Below are 22,239 nucleotides of genomic sequence, written 5' to 3' on the forward strand. Positions count from 1 at the left end.
CCAGAAATTGTAACAAACAAAGCTTTCTTATTTTTTGAAGATAATTATTTCGTACATTTACTTTGTTCACCTATTAATGGTGCTGTTGCACTCCCTAAAAGTGAAGTAGCCTTTGACCTCAATCTGGGCGGAAGTGACAAAATGCATGCTCTGTGTATAGTGGAGATCCCGTCATTTCAAGCGGACATAGCGGTGGAAGCAGCGTTCATGATTTACCGTAAGAGTCGTTTGTAGGAGGCCCTCAGAAACGCAAAGACATATGACACAAAGCGTGAATCTGTCAAGATTGGAAAGTTCATCTTCTGCTGATTTTATGAAACTTTCGGGTTATTTTCTTTTTTTGAAATGACCTCATAACAAATTGACAACAACAACTCGTGAACAACAACAACAGTTGTTGCACAGATTAAGATTGACGGATCTGTCTTTATCCCGGATGAAACTTAACGGGATGTTATAATTAGTTGTTCATGGTAAAAATAAAAAATAAAAATCTCGCACACGACTTTTCCATGTGCATATTTTATTTTTTACCTGTTTCCTGTGTTTATTCATGACATTTTATGAAAGTTAAACCAGTGTGCTATACTGACATCTATTTTTAAGCATCATAACATTACTGCAGAAGGCCAGTAACAAGTTTTAAGAGGCCTATTTATGTGAATACAGGTCATATTAACAACCAAGTTGTCTAAGTCAAATCATCTATTACCTTAGGTCGAATCGTCTAATACCTTAAGTCGAATTGTCTAATACCTTAGGTTGAATCATCTACAGTCAGGTGGCCAAACAATATAGGCTATATATTGGTTATTTTGGATTACTGTTTTCTTACCTCTCCCTTTACCTCAGCTTGCCAAGCACAAGGAAAAAAATCAGATAGAGAATAAACATCTGGATAAACATACTGTTGTTATTTTCAGTAAAATAGAGCTGTTTTACAAATATATGTATCTGTTGTATCTAATGTATATATAAATCTCTTTTACTTCACAAATGCATCATGATAACAAATATTTAATACAAAAGATACTTATAAGATATTGGCAGTTCTGCACCAGAACTATTTTCATACATCTTTCTTTCTTGAACAAATTGTATATAGATAATAAACATTGACTGAACAGTGTATTATTTAATACAGGATAATGATAATATACTGATTAATATCTTAGTCCCTTAGATGACCATTCGCATGTCTCAGCAGTGATGATGCCATCTGAATAATTTCTCCATAACTCAGATATCTTTGACTGGTGATCTTTTACACTCAAGAAGATGTCTCGCAGTGCCCTCCATATTCCGGCCTCAAAATCACACACCACCTGTTCCATTGCAAGGATGTGTTAACTTTTATTTAGTCGTAGTCTTTGTCTGGCCCTGTTGACAGTCTTAGGATGTTCACACAGTGGCTGCCAGAGCAGGAGAGGGAGTGTTTTCTTCCAAATTTTCCATGGCCGTACTCTCTGCAAATATTTCTTCTCCAAAAGAAGCCGGAGTTGGCAAACAGGCAAATGATGTTTGTAAATGTATACATTACTTGAACACAGCATTTAAATAAGAGCATATGTACATACGTCGGCATATAAGCCATACCGATTGAACTGACCCTAATTATAGTGACACTTGCCACCAGTGGTGCAACCATTCTTTGATCAGTCTTCATTCAGCACCAGTACCAGGTATTACAGCTCATTCTAGTCTTCCAAGTGTCACTTCTTACTCAATTGAAGATCGTTATGCATTCTAATAAATCCATATAACTATTGTTCTAATCCGTTTCAGATTATTACCGATGATATGTTATTTAAAGTACAATCAACCCAAAGAAACTCATCTCGGGGGATATTGCTTTAATGGGCTCGTACAAAAGATAGCTAGTATTCACTGACACACACTCGTTCATATCTTTTGTCCAAATATTGTTTATTATTAGTATATCATTTGTTTCAGATTCTCTTGTTTCGAAAGAAACACATTAGTATGAAAATATATGTGATGCTGGAATTAAAATGTGCTCTAAGCCTAGGAACCAAAGCGCATGTGGCATAAAACAGATACGTATATTTGTAATACTGTATTTAATTGAAAAAAAACAACAGTATGTAAATCCAGATGTTAATTTATTCTCTATCTAATTTTTTTCTTTGTGCTTGGCGAGGTGAGGTAAAGGGAGATGACATCTTGTCCTCTTGCAGAACTCCGCTTCCGAGGCTACTCGCGGGCACTGGTCTGAGCAGTAAAAATGGAGTTTCCTAAAATATAGGCATCAAAAATGAAGCACAAGTTCTCAATGCAAACAAATGCAGATAAAAAGGAACTAGTAATCCAAAATATCCAACGTATATACTGTTAGGTGATCTGACTTAGGCTGTAGGCAATTCGACCTAAGGTATTAGAGTGAGTGAGTGAGTGCTTGGGGTTTAACGTCATACTCAACAATTTTTCAGTCATATGACGACAAAGGAATCCTTAGGGTGCATGTACTTGTAATGTGCCTCCTTGTTGCAGGACGGATTTCCACCGCTCTTTTATTTAGTGCTGCTTCACTGAGACGACTTACCGAAGGCAAGTAAGCCACCCCGCCCGAGCCATTATACTGATACGGGTCAATCAGTCGTTGCACTATTCATGCTGAATGCCAAACGAGGAAGTAACAACTTCCTCTTTTAAAGTCTTAGGTGTGACTCGGTCAAGGATTGACCCATTATCTACCGGTCCCGAAGCGGATGCTCTACCAACTGTGCTATCCGGGCCGGTAAGGTATTAGAGGATTTGACTTAGACAAGTTGGCTGTTGGAGGATATGACTGGGTACCATTTATATACATGTATCTGATATGTGACTATCCCATGGTTTAGTATTCAGATAGTAATGATAAGTTGTTGAGCTACTGTACCAGTTTCAAGTTGCTCTCATTCCATCTTTTAATATGGGTCATTCCCTGAAAGAGATACAGAATTGTTGCTGATAGGTTGACATGAGAAAGAGGCAAGTCCAGGCTATGCTTAGCCCAAAGTCAAGTTTAGGTGTGGCTGATTTAATCAAGCATGACCAAGGACTTAACTACTGGGTTTAACACTGGCCATGCTGTCTCCGCTGTTAGCCAATATCTGATTCAATTCTGTATCACTTTAGTGAGAGGCCTGAGTCGTAGCTATTCTGAATTTGTACTTGTTCACTAATTACTTATGTTCTCAGTGAGTAATTTGTGGTGCGTGTGTGTAAAACATCACAGATATACATGTAATATTTTGTGTTTGTGTTCCGCTTGACTGCAGGTATAATGTTCTGAAGTCGCCCACAAAGCTGGAGAGTTGAGAAGATGCCTGGCTCTGCCCCAGAGCACCAGGGTTACCTGGGAGATCTTCACACAAAGTCCACGGTAGAGCTGATGGATTTACTAAGGAGGCAGGAGGCCATCTTACAAAAACAGTATGGTTTTAATCACATATAGCAACAGTGTGGCTGGGAAAGTAATGCTGAAAAAACATCTGACTTTGGATTTTGTTTTTCTGCTTTGTGTTCGTGGAATAGCTGTAACTCATTAGGCAACACAGTATTTTGTGGTATGAATGTGTTGTGGAGTTAGTGGTGAATTCTACTTGAATATTATTGTGTTTTTTTTAATATCAAACAGCATACTTATAGCATAGTTGCCAGCATGGATTCATACAGTGAAATCACAGAGCTGTACAGCGTAAAACACCAATCAAATAAATAAATAAATCACAGAGCTGAGTTATACTATAGTAAGATTAATCCAGGAGTAGATGATTACATACATTGTGGTACCTGATAAACTGTCTCAAGTTATCATACATTATTTTTTGTTTTACATTTTTTTAGGACTTTTTTGCGCTCTCTACCCGATGGCGGACGGAAGGTTCGAGCCTTTGCAGACACTTTACAGAGAATTATTACAGAGAGAAAGGAACAGGAGATGTGCCAGACATCCCAGATAGGTGAAGACATGCAAGTAAGGATGCTTGCAGAGAATACCCAAGTGAAATCTGACTCACCCTCATCTGTGGAAACAGCAGTGCCTGGAAACTTGAAAAGAGCAACGTCACAATTTGCAAAATTAAGAGACAAAAATACAGCTTCAGGAGAAGTTACAGAAGCTAAACCCAGCTCGACTAATGAAGACTTCTGCCTGAGAATTCAGTCTTTGTCTGTGAGAGACAAAGTTTCCATGGACACTTCAGAAGCTGACGCCCAGCTAGCCCAACTTATGAACACTGCTCAGCATAACAAGGTGTATATGATGAAGGAACACCCAAAACAGGAGTCGGAAACTGTAAACAGTTATCTCAAAGTCATGCAGAAGAGTGAGCAGGCATCGGCTAGCAAGAAAGAGCATTTCAAACCAAACAGGTGAGAATGCCCAGTGCTCAGATTTTCATTTTTACAAATCTGGTTGGAATGTACTGATTTGCTAAGTTTAAGGTCAAAGTTGATCTTATCTACTGTGAAACAATTAACTTAGCTTGTGGCAGCTTTGTGAATCATCCAGGATGCTGTTTATCAGCTCATTGTGTCTGTTAGGAATCCTAGGATGGAGGTGTCAATTCAGTGTTTTAGTGCATCGTGTACATAAAAGCTTAGTGGAGGTTGTGTGCCGAGTGCTGTAGAAACAGGGTTGTCCGTAGCCTGATACAAGATGGACAGGCTCCCGAGTGCTGAAGCATCGGGGCTGTCCGAAGCCTGATACAAGGTGGACAGGCTCCCGAGTGCAGTAGCATCGGTGCTGTCAGTAGCCTGATACAAGGTGGACAGGTCCCCGAGTGCTGTAGCATCGGGGCTGTCCGTAGCCTGATACAAGGTGGACAGGCTCCCGAGTGCTGAAGCATCGGGGCTGTTCGTAGCCTGATACAATGTGGACAGGCTCCCGAGTGCTGTAGCATCGGCGCTGTCCGTAGCCTGATACAAGGTGGACAGGCTTCCGAATGCTGAAGCATCGGTGCTGTCCGTAGCCTGATACAAGGTGGACAGGCTCCCGAGTGTAGTAGCATCGGCGCTGTCCGTAGCCTGATACAAGGTGGACAGGTCCCCGAGTGCTGTAGCATCGGTGCTGTCCGTAGCCTGATACAAGGTGGACAGGCTCCCGAGTGCAGTAGCATCGGCGCTGTCCGTAGCCTGATACAATGTGGACAGGCTCCCGAGTGCTGTAGCATCGGTGCTGTCCGTAGCCTGATACAAGGTGGACAGGCTCCCGAGTGATGTAGCATCGGGGCTGTCCGTAGCCTGATACAAGGTGGACAGGCTCCCGAGTGCTGTAGCATCGGCGCTGTCCGTAGCCTGATACAAGGTGGACAGGCTCCCGAGTGCAGTAGCATTGGCGCTGTCCGTAGCCTGATACAAGGTGGACAGGCTCCCGAGTGCAGTAGCATCGGGGCTGTCCGTAACCTGATACAAGGCGGACATTAGGATGTTAGTATTGCTATGGTCATAAGTAAATCATGAGCAGTTGGAAGCTCCTCCATGGTGCTTTCACCAGTGATTTAGATTTGATGTTTAGAAGCTTACTGAAGCTTTTATTTGTATTTAACACTGGTACTTACAGTGTATCTTACGTATAAGTGTACCGCTCTCAGAGAGTAACGATGAGAAATACAGTACAGCGCAGGGTAAAAGTCAAAACCAGGCAGGAGATTAGCGTGATCCTGGAGGTCTTGTACAGAATTTGTAGAGAGTTTGTAGAGGGCCTTTAGAGAGCTCTGGGACAGACACTCACCTGCAGAGTCAGTGATCCGTCCAATGTGACTGATCACACATAAGGCTGAGCATTGCATTGGTAGACATTCACGCTGGCTGTGGAAAATTGACCAAAATTTAGTTCATTGTCAGAATCATTTAAAACATTTTTGAAAGAGTAACACAAGACATGAAACTGAAGTAAAACATCTGATGTGTGTGTTTTTGATCGGAAAGTGACAATCTTTTAAGTAGTGATTTACGAGTGAGCCCATGTAAGATTTGTAATGGATCACTACAACTGCTAAAACTAGCTAATTCTTCATCTTCCCATAACATGTGAGATTTGTAGTGGATCACTACAACTGCTAAAACTAGCTCATTCTTCATCTTCCCATAACATGTGAGATTTGTAATGGATCACTACAACTGCTAAAACTAGCTCATTCTTCATCTTCCCATAACATGTGAGATTTGTAATGGATCACTACGACTGGGACAACTAGTCCATTCTTCATCTTCCCATAACATGTGAGATTTGTAATGGATCACTACAACTGCTAAAACTAGCTCATTCTTCATCTTCCCATAACATGTGAGATTTGTAATGGATCACTACAACTGCTAAAACTAGCTAATTCTTCATCTTCCCATAACATGTGAGATTTGTAATGGATCACTACAACTGCTAAAACTAGCTCATTCTTCATCTTCCCATAACATGTGAGATTTGTAGTGGATCACTACGACTGCTAAAACTAGCTCATTCTTCATCTTCCCATAACATGTGAGATATGTAATGGATCACTACAACTGCTAAAACTAGCTCATTCTTCATCTTCCCATAACATGTGAGATTTGTAATGGATCACTACGACTGGGACAACTAGTCCATTCTTCATCTTCCCATAACATGTGAGATTTGTAATGGATCACTACAACTGCTAAAACTAGCTCATTCTTCATCTTCCCATAACATGTGAGATTTGTAATTGATCACTACAACTGCTAAAACTAGCTCATTCTTCATCTTCCCATAACATGTGAGATTTGTAATGGATCACTACAACTGCTAAAACTAGCTCATTCTTCATCTTCCCATAACATGTGAGATTTGTAATGGATCACTACGACTGGGACAACTAGTCCATTCTTCATCTTCCCATAACATGTGAGATTTGTAATGGATCACTACAACTGCTAAAGCTAGCTCATTCTTCATCTTCCCATAACATGTGAGATTTGTAATGGATCACTACAACTGCTAAAGCTAGCTCATTCTTCATCTTCCCATAACATGTGAGATTTGTAATGGATCACTACAACTGCTAAAACTAGCTCATTCTTCATCTTCCCATAACATGTGAGATTTGTAATGGATCACTACAACTGCTAAAACTAGCTCATTCTTCATCTTCCCATAACAAGTTAAAAGATGGACAAATGTCTTTCTTTTCTTCCATAGAAGATTTTTCTTGTTGTAGAAATCATTTGGCAGTGGAAAGTTATCTGCCACTCAGTGATTTAGAGCACTTAATTGAGACTTTGAAGCTGACACGCAGTGCAACAACAAGGTGGTAGTACAGTATGAAGTTTCATGAACAGAAGTGGTAAAAACAACAAGGTGGTAGTACAGTATGAAGTTTCATGTACAGAAGTGGTAAAAACAACAAGGTGGTAGTACAGTATGAAGTTTCATGTACAGAAGTGGTAAAAACAACAAGGTGGTAGTACAGTATGAAGTTTCATGTACAGAAGTGGTAAAAACAACAAGGCGGTAGTACAGTATGAAGTTTCATGTACAGAAGTGGTAAAAACAACAAGGCGGTAGTACAGTATGAAGTTTCATGTACAGAAGTGGTAAAAACAACAAGGCGGTAGTACAGTATGAAGTTTCATGTACAGAAGTGGTAAAAACAACAAGGCGGTAGTACAGTATGAAGTTTCATGTACAGAAGTGGTGAAAACAACAAGGCGGTAGTACAGTATGAAGTTTAATGTACAGAAGTGGTGAAAACAACAAGGCGGTAGTACAGTATGAAGTTTCATGTACAGAAGTGGTAAAAACAACAAGGCGGTAGTACAGTATGAAGTTTCATGTACAGAAGTGGTAAAAACAACAAGGCGGTAGTACAGTATGAAGTTTCATGTACAGAAGTGGTAAAAACAACAAGGCGGTAGTACAGTATGAAGTTTCATGTACAGAAGTGGTAAAAACAACAAGGCGGTAGTACAGTATGAAGTTTCATGTACAGAAGTGGTAAAAACAACAAGGTGGTAGTACAGTATGAAGTTTCATGTACAGAAGTGGTAAAAACAACAAGGCGGTAGTACAGTATGAAGTTTCATGTACAGAAGTGGTAAAAACAACAAGGCGGTAGTACAGTATGAAGTTTCATGTACAGAAGTGGTAAAAACAACAAGGCGGTAGTACAGTATGAAGTTTCATGAACAGAAATGGTAAAAACAACAAGGTGGTAGTACAGTATGAAGTTTCATGTACAGAAGTGGTAAAAACAACAAGGTGGTAGTACAGTATGAAGTTTCATGTACAGAAGTGGTAAAAACAACAAGGCGGTAGTACAGTATGAAGTTTCATGTACAGAAGTGGTAAAAACAACAAGGCGGTAGTACAGTATGAAGTTTCATGTACAGAAGTGGTAAAAACAACAAGGCGGTAGTACAGTATGAAGTTTCATGTACAGAAGTGGTAAAAACAACAAGGTGGTAGTACAGTATGAAGTTTCATGTACAGAAGTGGTAAAAACAACAAGGTGGTAGTACAGTATGAAGTTTCATGTACAGAAGTGGTAAAAACAACAAGGCGGTAGTACAGTATGAAGTTTCATGTACAGAAGTGGTAAAAACAACAAGGCGGTAGTACAGTATGAAGTTTCATGAACAGAAATGGTAAAAACAACAAGGCGGTAGTACAGTATGAAGTTTAATGTACAGAAGTGGTGAAAACAACAAGGCGGTAGTACAGTATGAAGTTTCATGTACAGAAGTGGTAAAAACAACAAGGTGGTAGTACAGTATGAAGTTTCATGAACAGAAGTGGTAAAAACAACAAGGTGGTAGTACAGTATGAAGTTTCATGTACAGAAGTGGTAAAAACAACAAGGTGGTAGTACAGTATGAAGTTTCATGAACAGAAGTGGTAAAAAATAAAAACATGATACAGAACAAGTTAGACTTTGACTGTATGGCTCTGGAGAATTTGGAGTTTGTGCCAAACCATGTAGGAAAAGCACCCACATAGTAAACGCAAGAAGAAAAAAAATGATTCGTTTGAATGTTTTTTCTCACAGAAAAAGTAATACGGTAATAATTTCCCGTTTGCACCAGTTTGCATACACGCAGAGGTATATCAATACACATTGTTTGAATTTTTGGCTTAGCAGACATAGTGTACCTTTTTATTTCTGACTCTGTGACCACAAAATGTCTTCATGGAATTGATTCCACTCTGTTCATTTATGCTTAACAATACAGGATTTGAACCTGTACTCAGATGAATTCAGTTAGGCCTGCCAAATATTATTTGTGAGCTTGAATAAAAGTTGAGATTAAATGACAGTGAATAGCTTATACGTGTATCAATAAACATGTGATTACAAGTGTTTTTTTCTTCAGTTTGAGCGGTAATGTTTTACACGATCCTTGCAGTTATAAATATGAATACATGATGTTATTTAGACATCACCTTTATACAAACGTGACAAATGATAAGACATGCGCGTGAAGGATCACGCAGAGGCACGGCCACATCAGAGTGCTGTCTGTAGGTGTGGGAGTGAGGTCCTAGGCGGGACACGCGTGCAATTGCATGCACTTTATTTCACTAGAAAGTCACATTGGTTTTTAAAATTTATGCGAAGATTTGGCCAGTTTACTATAAAATATCTGTCACATGGTTCCACATGGCGTAATATAGATGTACATCAAAATTAGTGTGCTGACTGTCGACAACAGTTGGAAACTGATGCTTGCGCTTTTGCTTGCAAACTGGGATGGGCCTATGTCTGTGGATGGTAAGCAATTGCCTCTAGGCCTGAGCTGTAGTGTAACTGGCTTGTTCAACTCTCAGATCAGTGATAGGCCTTACATAAGATCAAACCCATAGAGGCTGGAATAAGTTCAATACATATATTTGAACAAACTAGACAAGTAATTCAACAGACAATAAGATACAAAACAATACAAATAATTACAAAAGTATACAGTCTCTAACTGATGATAGCATCTAAATGCGGATGGAATATTTTGGCTTCCAAAGGCAAGTCAGTCCACACAAATATAGAATCCACAGTTAAGAGGAATTCTCCAATGGAAAGATGATACACGGATAAGTGACAAAGGCACGGCCCTCTGATGATGGCTGGTCCATGACTGTCTACAAAGGTGTAAGTTCTCAGGGTGAACTGGGATGAAATGTACGTAATTGCACAAAGAGACGATGAGCGATACAAGCTCCAAAATAACGTCTCAGAAAATAGCAAGTGGCGAAACACAAGCTTACAAAGTGCTACATACAGAAAATGGAGTACAAATGATGAATGGCATGAAAGCCCATATCTCGACCCCGGTAAAATCCCTCACAAGGAATGACAGTAAGTATAACTGTGTAAGGCAGGAATCAAATAAATAAATAAATATAACTGCTCTCAAGTCCACTTAGGACCGATATGCACATGGCAGATTTGGCAGAAATCATGTGGGTCAATCATGTTGACATCAACTTGACTTGTATAAATGTAGGAGAAGCAATGCAACAAATATTAAGTCGGATTCCCTTTTGTAACAGGGAAAAACATTTTCACAACTGCAAAACATGTAATGATCTTGATTCTAAACAAACATAGAACAAGAACCTCAGATAGAATTTTTTTAAGAAAACTTAAAAACATGACACTACAGGATGAAAAGAACACATTTTTTTCTATCTGGTGGTGCCTGCTGCATTTTTGCTGCATAAGTTTCCTCTCCATACACGTAAAGCCTGAATACGGCAAAGCTGGCATAAATCGCTGAGTCCATCCCGTCCTCCTTCTCTAACACCCTGTAATTTATGCTGGAGGTGTGTTGCCTCTCTGCCAATGAGACTGGTTAAAACTGCTGGCTTGTTCGTGTAAACTCGGAACCTACATCCAGCATTCCGGTTTCCCCATTGTCAAGCGGAAAACGAACTGCACTGTTCACTTACTTCTGGGAAGAAGAGTTCTACTGGAAATGTACCAACTGCACTTCGGTGGTTTCCATCGGCAATTCTCCTCCTCACACAGAACACTTCAGGACTAGTTCTTAGGTAAAATGGAGTCGCCCACAGCGGATTTTGTTTATAATTTGTCACCTTGAGGTACATATTAGAATTTTTTTGTGGCCTGCACCTGCATGGAAATGCACACTCTTTTCAGTGGTATTTGCTTGATATTTATATTTTCTTCTCCTTTAATGCGAGGCTGTCTGCCTTCCCCTGTTTTTACTACATTTTAATAGCTAAGGTATTTTTGCATGAAAATATTTGTAGGAGTGAATGTATGTTGGCAGATCTCTTACATTTTTTAATCTCTGTTTGAATTGTTTTCTACCATTTCTCTTTTTTAAAATGCAGCTCATTGAAAATCCGTACATTGGAGGAGCTTCCTAAGGAATACAGGGGGACGGGAGTGGCAAAGCAAACAGCCAGGGATTACGAAAGTGTTAATCTTCAGGCAGATCCGTCTGGTGGCAGAAATCCACTAACAGGACGCATCATGGATGTCAAAACTGCCGAGTCTTCGGCGACACCTCCCAAATACAAGTATGACCGTGTCAGAACTGTCTCCCTTGATGAATCTTTTCAGCTCCAAAAAGTTCAAGCTATGAAGCAAGAGGTACGTAATAGATTTGTATATGATTTTTTTACATTGCCTTTAATATTCTATGCAGGTACATGATCATGTCCATGTAGCATGTGCACTGGCCATGTGTTCTTCACTGCTAGTTTACATATCTGTAGTCGTTGACCAGTGCATTCACTGCTAGTTTACATATCTGTAGTCGTTGACCAGTGCATTCACTGCTAGTTTACAGATCTGTAGTCCTTGGCCAGTGCATTCACTGCTAGTTTACAGATCTGTAGTCCTTGGCCAGTGCATTCACTGCTAGTTTACAGATCTGTAGTCGTTGACCAGTACATTCATTGCTAGTTTACAGATCTGTAGTCGTTGACCAGTACATTCATTGCTCCTTTTACAGATCTGTAGTCCTTGAGCAGTGCATTCAGTGCTAGTTTACAGATCTGTAGTCCTTGACCACTGCATTCACTGCTAGTTTACAGATCTGTAGTCGTTGACCAGTACATTTAGTGCTAGTTTACAGATCTGTAGTCCTTGAGCAGTGCATTCACTGCTAGTTTACAGATCTGTAGTCGTTGACCAGTACATTCATTGCTCCTTTTACAGATCTGTAGTCGTTGACCAGTGTGTTCAGTGCTAGTTTACAGATCTGTAGTTCAGTGCTAGTTTTATAGATCTGCAGTCCTTGACCAGTGCATACACTGCTAGTTTACAGATCTGCAGTCCTTGAGCATTGCATTCAGTGCTAATGTACAGATCTGTAGTCATTGACCAGTGCATTCACTGCTAGTTTACAGATCTGTAGTCCTTGGCCAGTGCATTCACTGCTAGTTTACAGATCTGCAGTCCTTGAGCATTGCATTCAGTGCTAGTGTACAGATTTGTAGTCCTTGAGCAGTGCATTCAGTGCTAGTTTACAGATCTGCAGTCCTTGACCAGTGCATTCAGTGCTAGTGTACAGATCTGTAGTCCTTGAGCAGTGCATTCAGTGCTAGTTTACAGATCTGCAGTCCTTGAGCAGTGCATTCAGTGCTAGTTTTACAGATCTGCAGTCCTTGACCAGTGCATTCACTGCTAGTTTACAGATCTGTAGTCCTTGAGCAGTGCATTCAGTGCTAGTTTACAGATCTGCAGTCCTTGAGCAGTGCATTCAGTGCTAGTTTACAGATCTGCAGTCCTTGACCAGTGCATTCAGTGCAAGTTTACAGATCTGTAGTCCTTGAGCAGTGCATTCAGTGCTAGTTTACAGATCTGTAGTCGTTGACCAGTGCATTCACTGCTAGTTTACAGATCTGTAGTCGTTGGCCAGTGCATTCAGTGCTAGTGTACAGATCTGTAGTCATTGACCAGTACATTCAGTGCTAGTGTACAGATCTGTAGTCATTGACCAGTATATTCAGTGCTAGTGTACAGATCTGTAGTCGTTGACCAGTGCATTCACTGCTAGTTTACAGATCTGTAGTCGTTGACCATGTGTTCTTCACTGCTAGTTTACAAATCTGTAGTCGTTGACCATGTGTTCTTCACTGCTAGTTTACAGATCTGTAGTCGTTGACCAGTACATTTAGTGCTAGTTTACCGATCTGTAGTTCAGTGCTAGTTTACAGATCTGTAGTTCAGTGCTAGTTTACAGATCTGTAGTCGTTGACCAGTGCATTCAGTGCTAGTTTACAGATCTGTAGTCCTTGGCCAGTGCATTCAGTGCGAGTGTACAGATCTGTAGTCATTGACCAGTACATTCAGTGCTAGTGTACAGATCTGTAGTCATTGACCAGTACATTCACTGCTAGTTTACAGATCTGTAGTCGTTGGCCATGTGTTCTTCACTGCTAGTTTACAGATCTGTAGTCGTTGACCAGTGCATTCACTGCTAGTTTACAGATCTGTAGTCGTTGACCAGTACATTCAGTGCTAGTTTTACAGATCTGCAGTCCTTGAGCAGTGCATTCAGTGCTAGTTTACAGATCTGTAGTCCTTGAGCAGTGCATTCAGTCCTAGTTTTACAGATCTGCAGTCCTTGAGCAATGCATCCAGTGCTAGTTTTACAGATCTGCAGTCCTTGACCAGTGCATTCACTGCTAGTTTACAGATCTGCAGTCCTTGAGCAATGCATCCAGTGCTAGTTTTACAGATCTGCAGTCCTTGACCAGTGCATTCACTGCTAGTTTACAGATCTGTAGTCCTTGACCAGTGCATTCAGTGCTAGTTTTACAGATCTGTAGTCGTTGACCAGTACATTCAGTGCTAGTTTTACAGATCTGCAGTCCTTGAGCAGTGCATTCAGTGCTAGTTTACAGATCTGTAGTCCTTGAGCAGTGCATTCAGTCCTAGTTTTACAGATCTGCAGTCCTTGAGCAATGCATCCAGTGCTAGTTTTACAGATCTGCAGTCCTTGACCAGTGCATTCACTGCTAGTTTACAGATCTGCAGTCCTTGAGCAATGCATCCAGTGCTAGTTTTACAGATCTGCAGTCCTTGACCAGTGCATTCACTGCTAGTTTACAGATCTGTAGTCCTTGACCAGTGCATTCAGTGCTAGTTTTACAGATCTGTAGTCCTTGAGCATTGCATTCAGTGCTAGTTTTACAGATCTGCAGTCCTTGAGCATTGCATTCACTGCTAGTTTACAGATCTGTAGTCCTTGACCAGTGCATTCACTGTCAGTTTATATTTGTTTATTTATGTGATTGGTGTTTTAGGCCAATATTTCACTTATACGACGGCAGCCAGAAAGTCCAGCCTGAGCTGGACTTGAATTCACAACGACCGCATTGGTGAGAGGCTCCTGGTTCATTACGCTGCGCTAGCGCTCTAACCAACTGAGCCAAGGAGGCCCCTCAGCTATTTTATAGCTCTCTAGTCCTTGGCCAGTTTATTCAATCCAGTTTACACGGACTGAACTGTGACCTTATGCCTGTATGTTAAAGAAGAATCCAACAACATTATTTTCACACTAAATGTTCCTTAAAGACAGTGTTTATGCTATGTCTATAAACTGCATTTAAAAAAAATATCATGTTGACATTCCATTTTAAAAAAAACATTGGATTTTCGGCCGTCGGTCGTGGGGCCCTGGATGGGCTCAGTTTCGCAGTTAACAGACTATAAATTGTTATAGCCAAGCTGAGCGACATAGGCTGCGACACCAGGATACACGCAGTGGCGGGCCAGCTGATTGTGAGTTGCGCTGACAACAACAGTTTGTCACACAACGCCGGTGTTGTGTGTCACGCACGCATAGCAGCCTGTTGGCGAGGTGAGAACTGAGCCCTGCGGCCTCATGGCCGTTGTAGGGCAAAGGCTAGCGGCTCTGTGACAGTTGTGACAGTTCATGTCACAAGCTGCTGCTTGAAAGAAGCAAGTAGCCTAACAACTTCTCCATTCTGCGAGTGAAAATTCAGACATCTTTGGTTTGACTTTTTGGGGGGTATCATTAGGCTCGTCCTTCAGCCTTTCATTTTAGTATCGCTAGGCATGGCTGAATTAGCCAGTCTCATACGACTACGATCAAGTTCCTCGTTATGAAAGGACAACTTTGACAAGATCTGGCCAATATTTTCTAAATCTGTGCCATTTTTAGGCCATATATGTAACTTTACAGTATCCTGTGCTGTGTTACTGCAGTCGTAAGCCTTAGGAATGGAATAATGTCAAAATTATCTGTAAAAGTGTAGCGATGTTTCCTGCTGTTTGTGTTGTACACATAGAGAAGCCTCACATGTCTGCAGTACATGTAAGTGTACCACTGTGACGTCACAAGGTCAGTGGTGGCTCCATCAAAGTGGAGTGGATTTTCCGATGTTTGATGACCAAATTGTCCCTTTTTTTCGGTTTTCATTGTTTTAAACAATGGGAATAGATTCAGGGACATCCAACTACCCACCAGCGCCGGGGATCTACTTTAAGTAGTGATACACCAGGCGATATGAGAGGGATTCTCAACGAAGTAAATGCTATATTTGACCTGTAAATTGCACTCTCGGAATCAGGATGACATCAACTTAAAATGATACTTTGTGGCGAACACTTAATTTCTTTCTGACAGAAATTAATCAAAAATTGCCGAAGACTTGTTTCTTGGCCCTAAAAGTTAAATATGAGGCCAAATATACAAATGTAGTATGTTGCTACATTTGTGTCCTACTAATGTATACATGCTGTTTGGTAAGGTTCCTTTTGTAGATCAGTGTACATCTGTGTGTTTGGTGTTTAATGATACACCAAAAGTAGTTCTCAGTAGAACTACTTTTGTAAAATATTGGTCTGATTTTGATATTTCAAAGTGAATACATTATTAAGATTGTCTCTGTCCTGACAGAATGTTATGTTTCTGAAAGTCAGTGTTTGCATTTTGCCATTTTCAAGAAATACAACTAAAAGGCTAAAATAAGTCTGTATTAACTGTGCACATATGAAGAAGGAAGTTAATTTGGTTTCTGGTACATTGGAGCTTGTCACAAACTAACGTTTTGAAAGTCGAATGAAACTGTATCTTACAAATATTTGACACTAAATAAAAATAAGAGAATTGAGAGAATACACGTGTACCAACAGATGTATACATGTATATCTGAGCCATGGATGCACGTGTTCGTGTGCCAACACATGTATATATCTGAGCCATGGATGGACGTATACCAACACATGTATATATCTGAGCCATGGATGTACATGTACCAACACAAGTATATATCTTAGCCATGGCTGTACGTGTACCAACACGTGTATATATCTGAGCCATGGCTGTACGTGTACCAACACATGTACATATCTGAGCCATGGATGTACGTGTTCGTGTGCCACCACTTATATAACTGAGCCATGGATGTACGTGTTCGTGTGCCAACGCATGTATATATCTGAGCCATGGCTGTACGTGTACCAACACGTGTACATATCTGAGCAATGGATGTACCTGTACCAACACGTGTACATATCTGAGCCATGGATGTACCTGTACCAACATGTGTACGTATCTGAGCCATGGATGTACGTGTTCGTGTGCCACCACTTATATAACTGAGCCATGGATGTACGTGTTCGTGTGCCACCACTTATATAATTGAGCAATGGATGTATGTGTTCGTGTGCCATCACTTATATAACTGAGCCATGGATGTACGTGTTCGTGTGCCAATGCATGTATATATCTGAGCCATGGCTGTACGTGTGCCAACACATGTATATATCTGAGCCATGGCTGTACGTGTACCAACACGTGTATATATCTGAGCCATGGATGTACCTGTACCAACACGTGTACATATCTGAGCAATGGATGTACCTGTACCAACACGTGTACATATCTGAGCCATGGATGTACCTGTACCAACATGTGTACATATCTGAGCCATGGATGTACCTGTACCAGCTGCGTGCTGTAGTCTTATCTTTTACAGAGTACATCAGAAGACAGTTTTACATGTAGCTTACTGCCAATTCTCACCTTTCCCAAGTACATCATCTGGCTTTGCCATGCTGAAAATGGTTTACTTGTAGCTTACTGCCAATTCTCACCTTTCTTTATGCTTTTTTTCTGAACAGAGATGTTTAGTGTTCATAAGACAAATTTCACACCAGCAGTAAATCTTGTTTGTTTTCTCTCCATGTAGGAACTGCGAGCTCAGCATGCGGCAATGCGATTGGCAGGTAAAATCCATGTGAAGATGGGAGTGTATAACCCTGAGGGGAAGATGGCGATGGCGTATCCTTATAGAATCATCAAATACGTAATAGATTGGCAGGTAAAATCCATGTGAGGATGGGAGTGTATAACCCTGAGGGGAATATGGCGATGGCGTATCCTTATAGAAACATCTCATTACATGATAGATTGGCAGGTAAAATCCATGTGAAGATGGGAGTGTATAACCCTGAGGGGAAGATGGCAATGGCGTATCGTTATAGAATCATATCATTACATGATAGATTGGCAGGTAAAATCCATGTGAAGATGGGAGTGTATAACCCTGAGGGGAAGATGGCAATGGCGTATCGTTATAGAATCATCTCATTACATGATAGATTGGCAGATAAAATCCATGTGAAGATGGGAGTGTATAACCCTGAGGGGAAGAAGGCGATGGCGTATCCTTATAGAATCATCTCATTACATGATAGATTGGCAGGTAAAATCCATGTGAAGATGGGAGTGTATAACCCTGAGGGGAAGATGGCGATGGCATATCCTTACAGAATCATCTCATTACATGATAGATTGGCAGGTAAAATCCATGTGAAGATGGGAGTGTATAACCCTGAGGGGAAGATGGCAATGGCGTTTCGTTTCTGAATCATCTCATTACATGATAGATTGGCAGGTAAAATCCATGTTAAGATGGGAGTGTATAACCCTGAGGGGAAGATGGCAATGGCGTATCGTTATAGAATCATTTCATTACATGATAGATTGGCAGGTAAAATCCATATGATTTTTTTTTTTTTTTTTTTTTTTTGATTGGTGTTTTACGCCGTACTCAAGAATATTTCACTTATACGACGGCGGCCAGCATTATGGTGGGTGGAAACCGGGCACAGCCCGGGGGAAACCCACGACCATCCGCAGGTTGCTGACAGACCTTCCCACTTACGGCCGGAGAGGAAGTCAGCATGAGCTGGACTTGAACTCACATCGACCGCATTGGTGAGAGGCTCCTGGGTCATTACGCTGCGCTAGCGCGCTAACCGACTGAGCCATGGAGGCCCCAAAATCCATATGAAGATGGGAGTGTATAACCCTGAGGGGAAGATGGTGATGGCGTATCGTTATAGAATCATTTTATTACATGATAGATTGGCAGGTAAAATCCATGTGAAGATGGAAGTGTATACCCCTGAGGGGAAGATAGCGATGGCGTATCGTTATAGAATCATCAAATACGGGATAGATTGGCAGGTAAAATCCATGTGAAGATGGGAGTGTATAACCCTGAGGGGAAGATGGCGATGGTGTATCCTTATAGAATCATCTCATTACATAACAGATTGTAAGGTAAAATCCATGTGAAGATGGGAGTGTATAACCCTGAGGGGAAGATGGCGATGGCGTATCCTTACAGAATCATCTCATTACATGATAGATTGGCAGGTAAAATCCATGTGAAGATGGGAGTGTATAACCCTGAGGGGAAGATGGCAATGGCGTATCGTTATAGAATCATCTCATTACATGATAGATTGGCAGGTAAAATCCATGTGAAGATGGGAGTGTATAACACTGAGGGGAAGATGGCGATGGCGTATCCTTACAGAATCATATCATTACATGATAGATTGGCAGGTAAAATCCATGTGAAGATGGGAGTGTATAACCCTGAGGGGAAGATGGCGATGGCGTATCCTTACAGAATCATTTCATTACATGATAGATTGGCAGGTAAAATCCATGTGAAGATGGGAGTGTATAACCCTGAGGGGAAGATGGCGATGGCGTATCCTTACAGAATCATCTCATTACATGATAGATTGGCAGGTAAAATCCATATGAAGATGGGAGTGTATAACCCTGAGGGGAAGATGGCGATGGTGTATCCTTACAGAATCATCTCATGACATGATAGATTGGCAGGTAAAATCCATGTTAAGATGGGAGTGTATAACCCTGAGGGGAAGATGGCGATGGCGTATCGTTATAGAATCATTTCATTACATGATAGATTGGCAGATAAAATCCATGTAAAGATGGGAGTGTATAACCCTGAGGGGAAGATGGCAATGGCGTTTCGTTATAGAATCATTTCATTACATGATAGATTGGCAGGTAAAATCCATATGAAGATGGGAGTGTATAACCCTGAGGGGAAGATGGCAATGGCGTATCCTTATAGAATCATCTCATTACATGATAGATTGGCAGGTAAAATCCATGTGAGGATGGGAGTGTATAACCCTGAGGGGAAGATGGCAATGGAGTATCGTTATAGAATCATTTCATTACATGATAGATTGGCAGGTAAAATCCATGTGAAGATGGGAGTGTATAACCCTGAGGGGAAGATGGCAATGGCATATCCTTACAGAATCATCTCATTACATGATAGATTGGCAGGTAAAATCCATGTGAAGATGGGAGTGTATAACACTGAGGGGAAGATGACGATGACGTATCGTTATAGAATCATCTCATTACATGATAGATTGGCAGGTAAAATCCATGTGAAGATGGGAGTGTATAACCCTGAGGGGAAGATGGCAATGGCGTATCGTTATAGAATCATCTCATTACATGATAGATTGGCAGGTAAAATCCATATGAAGATGGGAGTGTATAACACTGAGGGGAAAATAGCGATGGCATATCCTTATAGAATCATCTCATTATATGATAGATTGGCAGGTAAAATCCATGTGAGGATGGGAGTGTATAACCCTGAGGGGAATATGGCAAAGGCGTATCCTTATAGAATCATCTCATTACATGATAGATTGGCAGGTAAAATCCATGTGAAGATGGAAGTGTATAACCCTGAGGGGAAGATGGCAATGGCGTATCGTTATAGAATCATTTCATTACATGATAGATTGGCAGATAAAATCCAGGTACAACTGGCCCTGATAGTACAGTCGGTAGAGTGTGCGCTTCTGGAGCAGTAGACCCAGTGTCAATCCTGGGTCGAGTCACACCAAGGATCTTAAAAAGGAAGTTGTACCTCTATTGCAAGGGGATAGTGCAATTACTGGTTGACCCGTATCACTATCATTGCTCAGGCGGGGCAGCTTACTTGCCTTCGGTAAGACGTCTCAAGTGAAGCAGCACTAAATAAAAGAGTGATGGAAATCCATCCTGCAGCAAGGAGGCACATTACATGCATTCTAAGGAATCCTTTGTCATTATGTGACTTAAGAATTGTTAAGTAGGATGTTAAATCCCAAGCACTCGTTCACTCACTCCTTCATAGTACAATGAACTCACGCATTCACTGTGGAAATAGTGTCTAGGAATAGTTTGAATCTTTGTGGTTCTTAATTAACATGTTATGCATAGCTGAACTACAAGGCTGAACTTTTGTTATATTTGTATTTAATTGATTGCTGCATAGCTACGTGCTCAAGAATTTCTCAGAAAGTTACGTTTGTGGTGCATTGATTTTCCCCATACCACAGTGTCTAGCACAAAAAATAAGATATTTCAATATGACTGGATCAGGCTACCATTTTTGGATGACCTATACCTTGCTTTAGTGCATGTTAAGAGCTTTATAAGTCACATGCTTGTCACATACCAGGAAAAGAAAAGGGTAAAACAAAAGTGAAAAAAAAAAAAGCAGCCGTACAAGTGTGTTAACAGCTGTCAATCACAGCTATAGACAGTTAAATTTGTTGAGATGCTCAGTTTTGTACACTGGGACCGATTCTCCGCCTTACCATACCAGGTTCTTTGTCACCGTTGAGGCTGACCTGAATCTAGGACTCACCATCTCCTGAATGAATAGATTGTGCCACAAAACAAACACATCAGTGAGGTTCCTTAACTCTCTGACAGATATCGCTCCCAGAATGATGATGATAAGGATGACCACCTAGACAGCGATGATAATCCAGAGGAGGATTATCCAGAGGAGGATTATCCAGAGGAGGATTATCCAGAGTAGTTTATCCTGAGCTTCTTCTCCCTTCATCCTCGCTCTTCCTCTGCTTCATCCTCATTCTTTCCTTACTTCATTATCTTATCCTTAATTCATCATCTTATTCTTACTTCATTTATTTATTTATTTATTGGATTGGTGTTTTACGCCGTACTCAAGAATATTTCACTTATACGACGGCGGCCAGCATTAGGTGGGATTAAACTTCTTACTTCATCCTTATCTTATCGTTACATGTACTTCATCCTCACGCTGTCCTTGTCCTTTCCTTATGTTCTTCCTCACCTTGTACTTCCTTCAGTGTGAGCTCATCCTTACTTCATCCTAAACTTGTACTTATTTCATTTTCAGTTTATCGTTTACTCATCATTAGCATGTACTTACAATGTCTTCACCTTTCTCTTTTCATCTTCATCTTCCATTATATTCAAGGAAAATGGAGATGATTTCCATTTGTGCAACACAGCAGTTTTGAAAACAGTTTGAATGTGGACTTTCTGACACCAGATTTTATAATATTAAATGTGTTTCCAGACAAACAAAACCAGTCGTTAGTTATTCCTTATTTTTTGTGTCACTACCTGGAGGAAATTGGAGCCCCTGATATGGGGTTGGCAATCAGTCAAAACTGGAGCATTGCTTTATGTACATGAGCTACATGTAGCCAGGGCTCATGTTATCAAGAGGTTGTTTTACCTTTCCAGTGGTGCTGTTAAAGCAGCTTACTTTGTTCATAACTACACTTCGGAACCTGACAACAATTTTCTTCCCAATGATATAAACGGAAAACACATATGTTTTCATCATGTTAATCAGCTTATCATCCTTGTGAAGTGTGTGACTGCAGACTGACTCCAGTGTCAAGGACCCTGAGTGTCATCAGCTTATCGTCCTTGTGAAGTGTGTGACAGTAGACTGACTCCAGTGTCAAGGACCCTGAGTGTCATCAGCCTATCCTCCTGGCGAGGTGTGATGGTCTGTTACGCGCTCTGTCCGGTGTTTCTCACTCACACCTCACCCTGACCCTCATCAGACTATTTTCCTAATGATGTGTGATGGTCTACCCTGGGTGAGGTGTGATGGTCTACTCTAAACTCAGTCCAGTGTCCAACCCGCGG

At 40.8% G+C, this 22,239-nt stretch overlaps 1 protein-coding gene across 3 annotated transcripts; it reads left to right on the forward strand.

The window, feature by feature from the left end:
- The first annotated feature begins 158 nt into the window (after nt 1–158).
- On the forward strand, nt 159–21,655 carry LOC135473803 (DNA-directed RNA polymerase II subunit GRINL1A-like). Of its 3 annotated transcripts, XM_064753700.1 has the most exons (7): nt 159–217; nt 3,282–3,435; nt 3,850–4,377; nt 11,312–11,573; nt 17,150–17,186; nt 19,105–19,159; nt 21,019–21,655. In XM_064753700.1, the coding sequence occupies exons 2-7, from the start codon at nt 3,326–3,328 to the stop codon at nt 21,125–21,127; spliced, it is 1,101 nt and encodes a 366-aa protein (XP_064609770.1). In that variant the 5' UTR covers nt 159–217; nt 3,282–3,325; the 3' UTR covers nt 21,128–21,655. The 3 variants fall into 3 exon arrangements, with proteins under 3 accessions (XP_064609770.1, XP_064609767.1, XP_064609769.1); XM_064753697.1 differs by lacking the exon at nt 19,105–19,159 and having other exon boundaries at nt 17,150–17,241; XM_064753699.1 differs by lacking the exons at nt 159–217; nt 19,105–19,159 and adding an exon at nt 294–326 and having other exon boundaries at nt 17,150–17,241.
- Nucleotides 21,656–22,239: the final 584 nt, after the last annotated feature.

The sequence above is a fragment of the Liolophura sinensis genome, chromosome 8, assembly GCF_032854445.1.
Source record: "Liolophura sinensis isolate JHLJ2023 chromosome 8, CUHK_Ljap_v2, whole genome shotgun sequence".
In the NCBI taxonomy this organism is placed as follows: domain Eukaryota; kingdom Metazoa; phylum Mollusca; class Polyplacophora; order Chitonida; family Chitonidae; genus Liolophura; species Liolophura sinensis.

Bases quoted from the DNA above. Each gene is read 5' to 3' on its own strand.
- LOC135473803 (XM_064753697.1), top strand. From the start codon at position 3,326: ATGCCTGGCTCTGCCCCAGAGCACCAGGGTTACCTGGGAGATCTTCAC. The intron at 4,378-11,311 runs GTGAGAATGCCC...TTTAAAATGCAG, and splicing joins GAGCATTTCAAACCAAACAG to CTCATTGAAAATCCGTACAT. The intron at 11,574-17,149 runs GTACGTAATAGA...CTCTCCATGTAG, and splicing joins TTCAAGCTATGAAGCAAGAG to GAACTGCGAGCTCAGCATGC.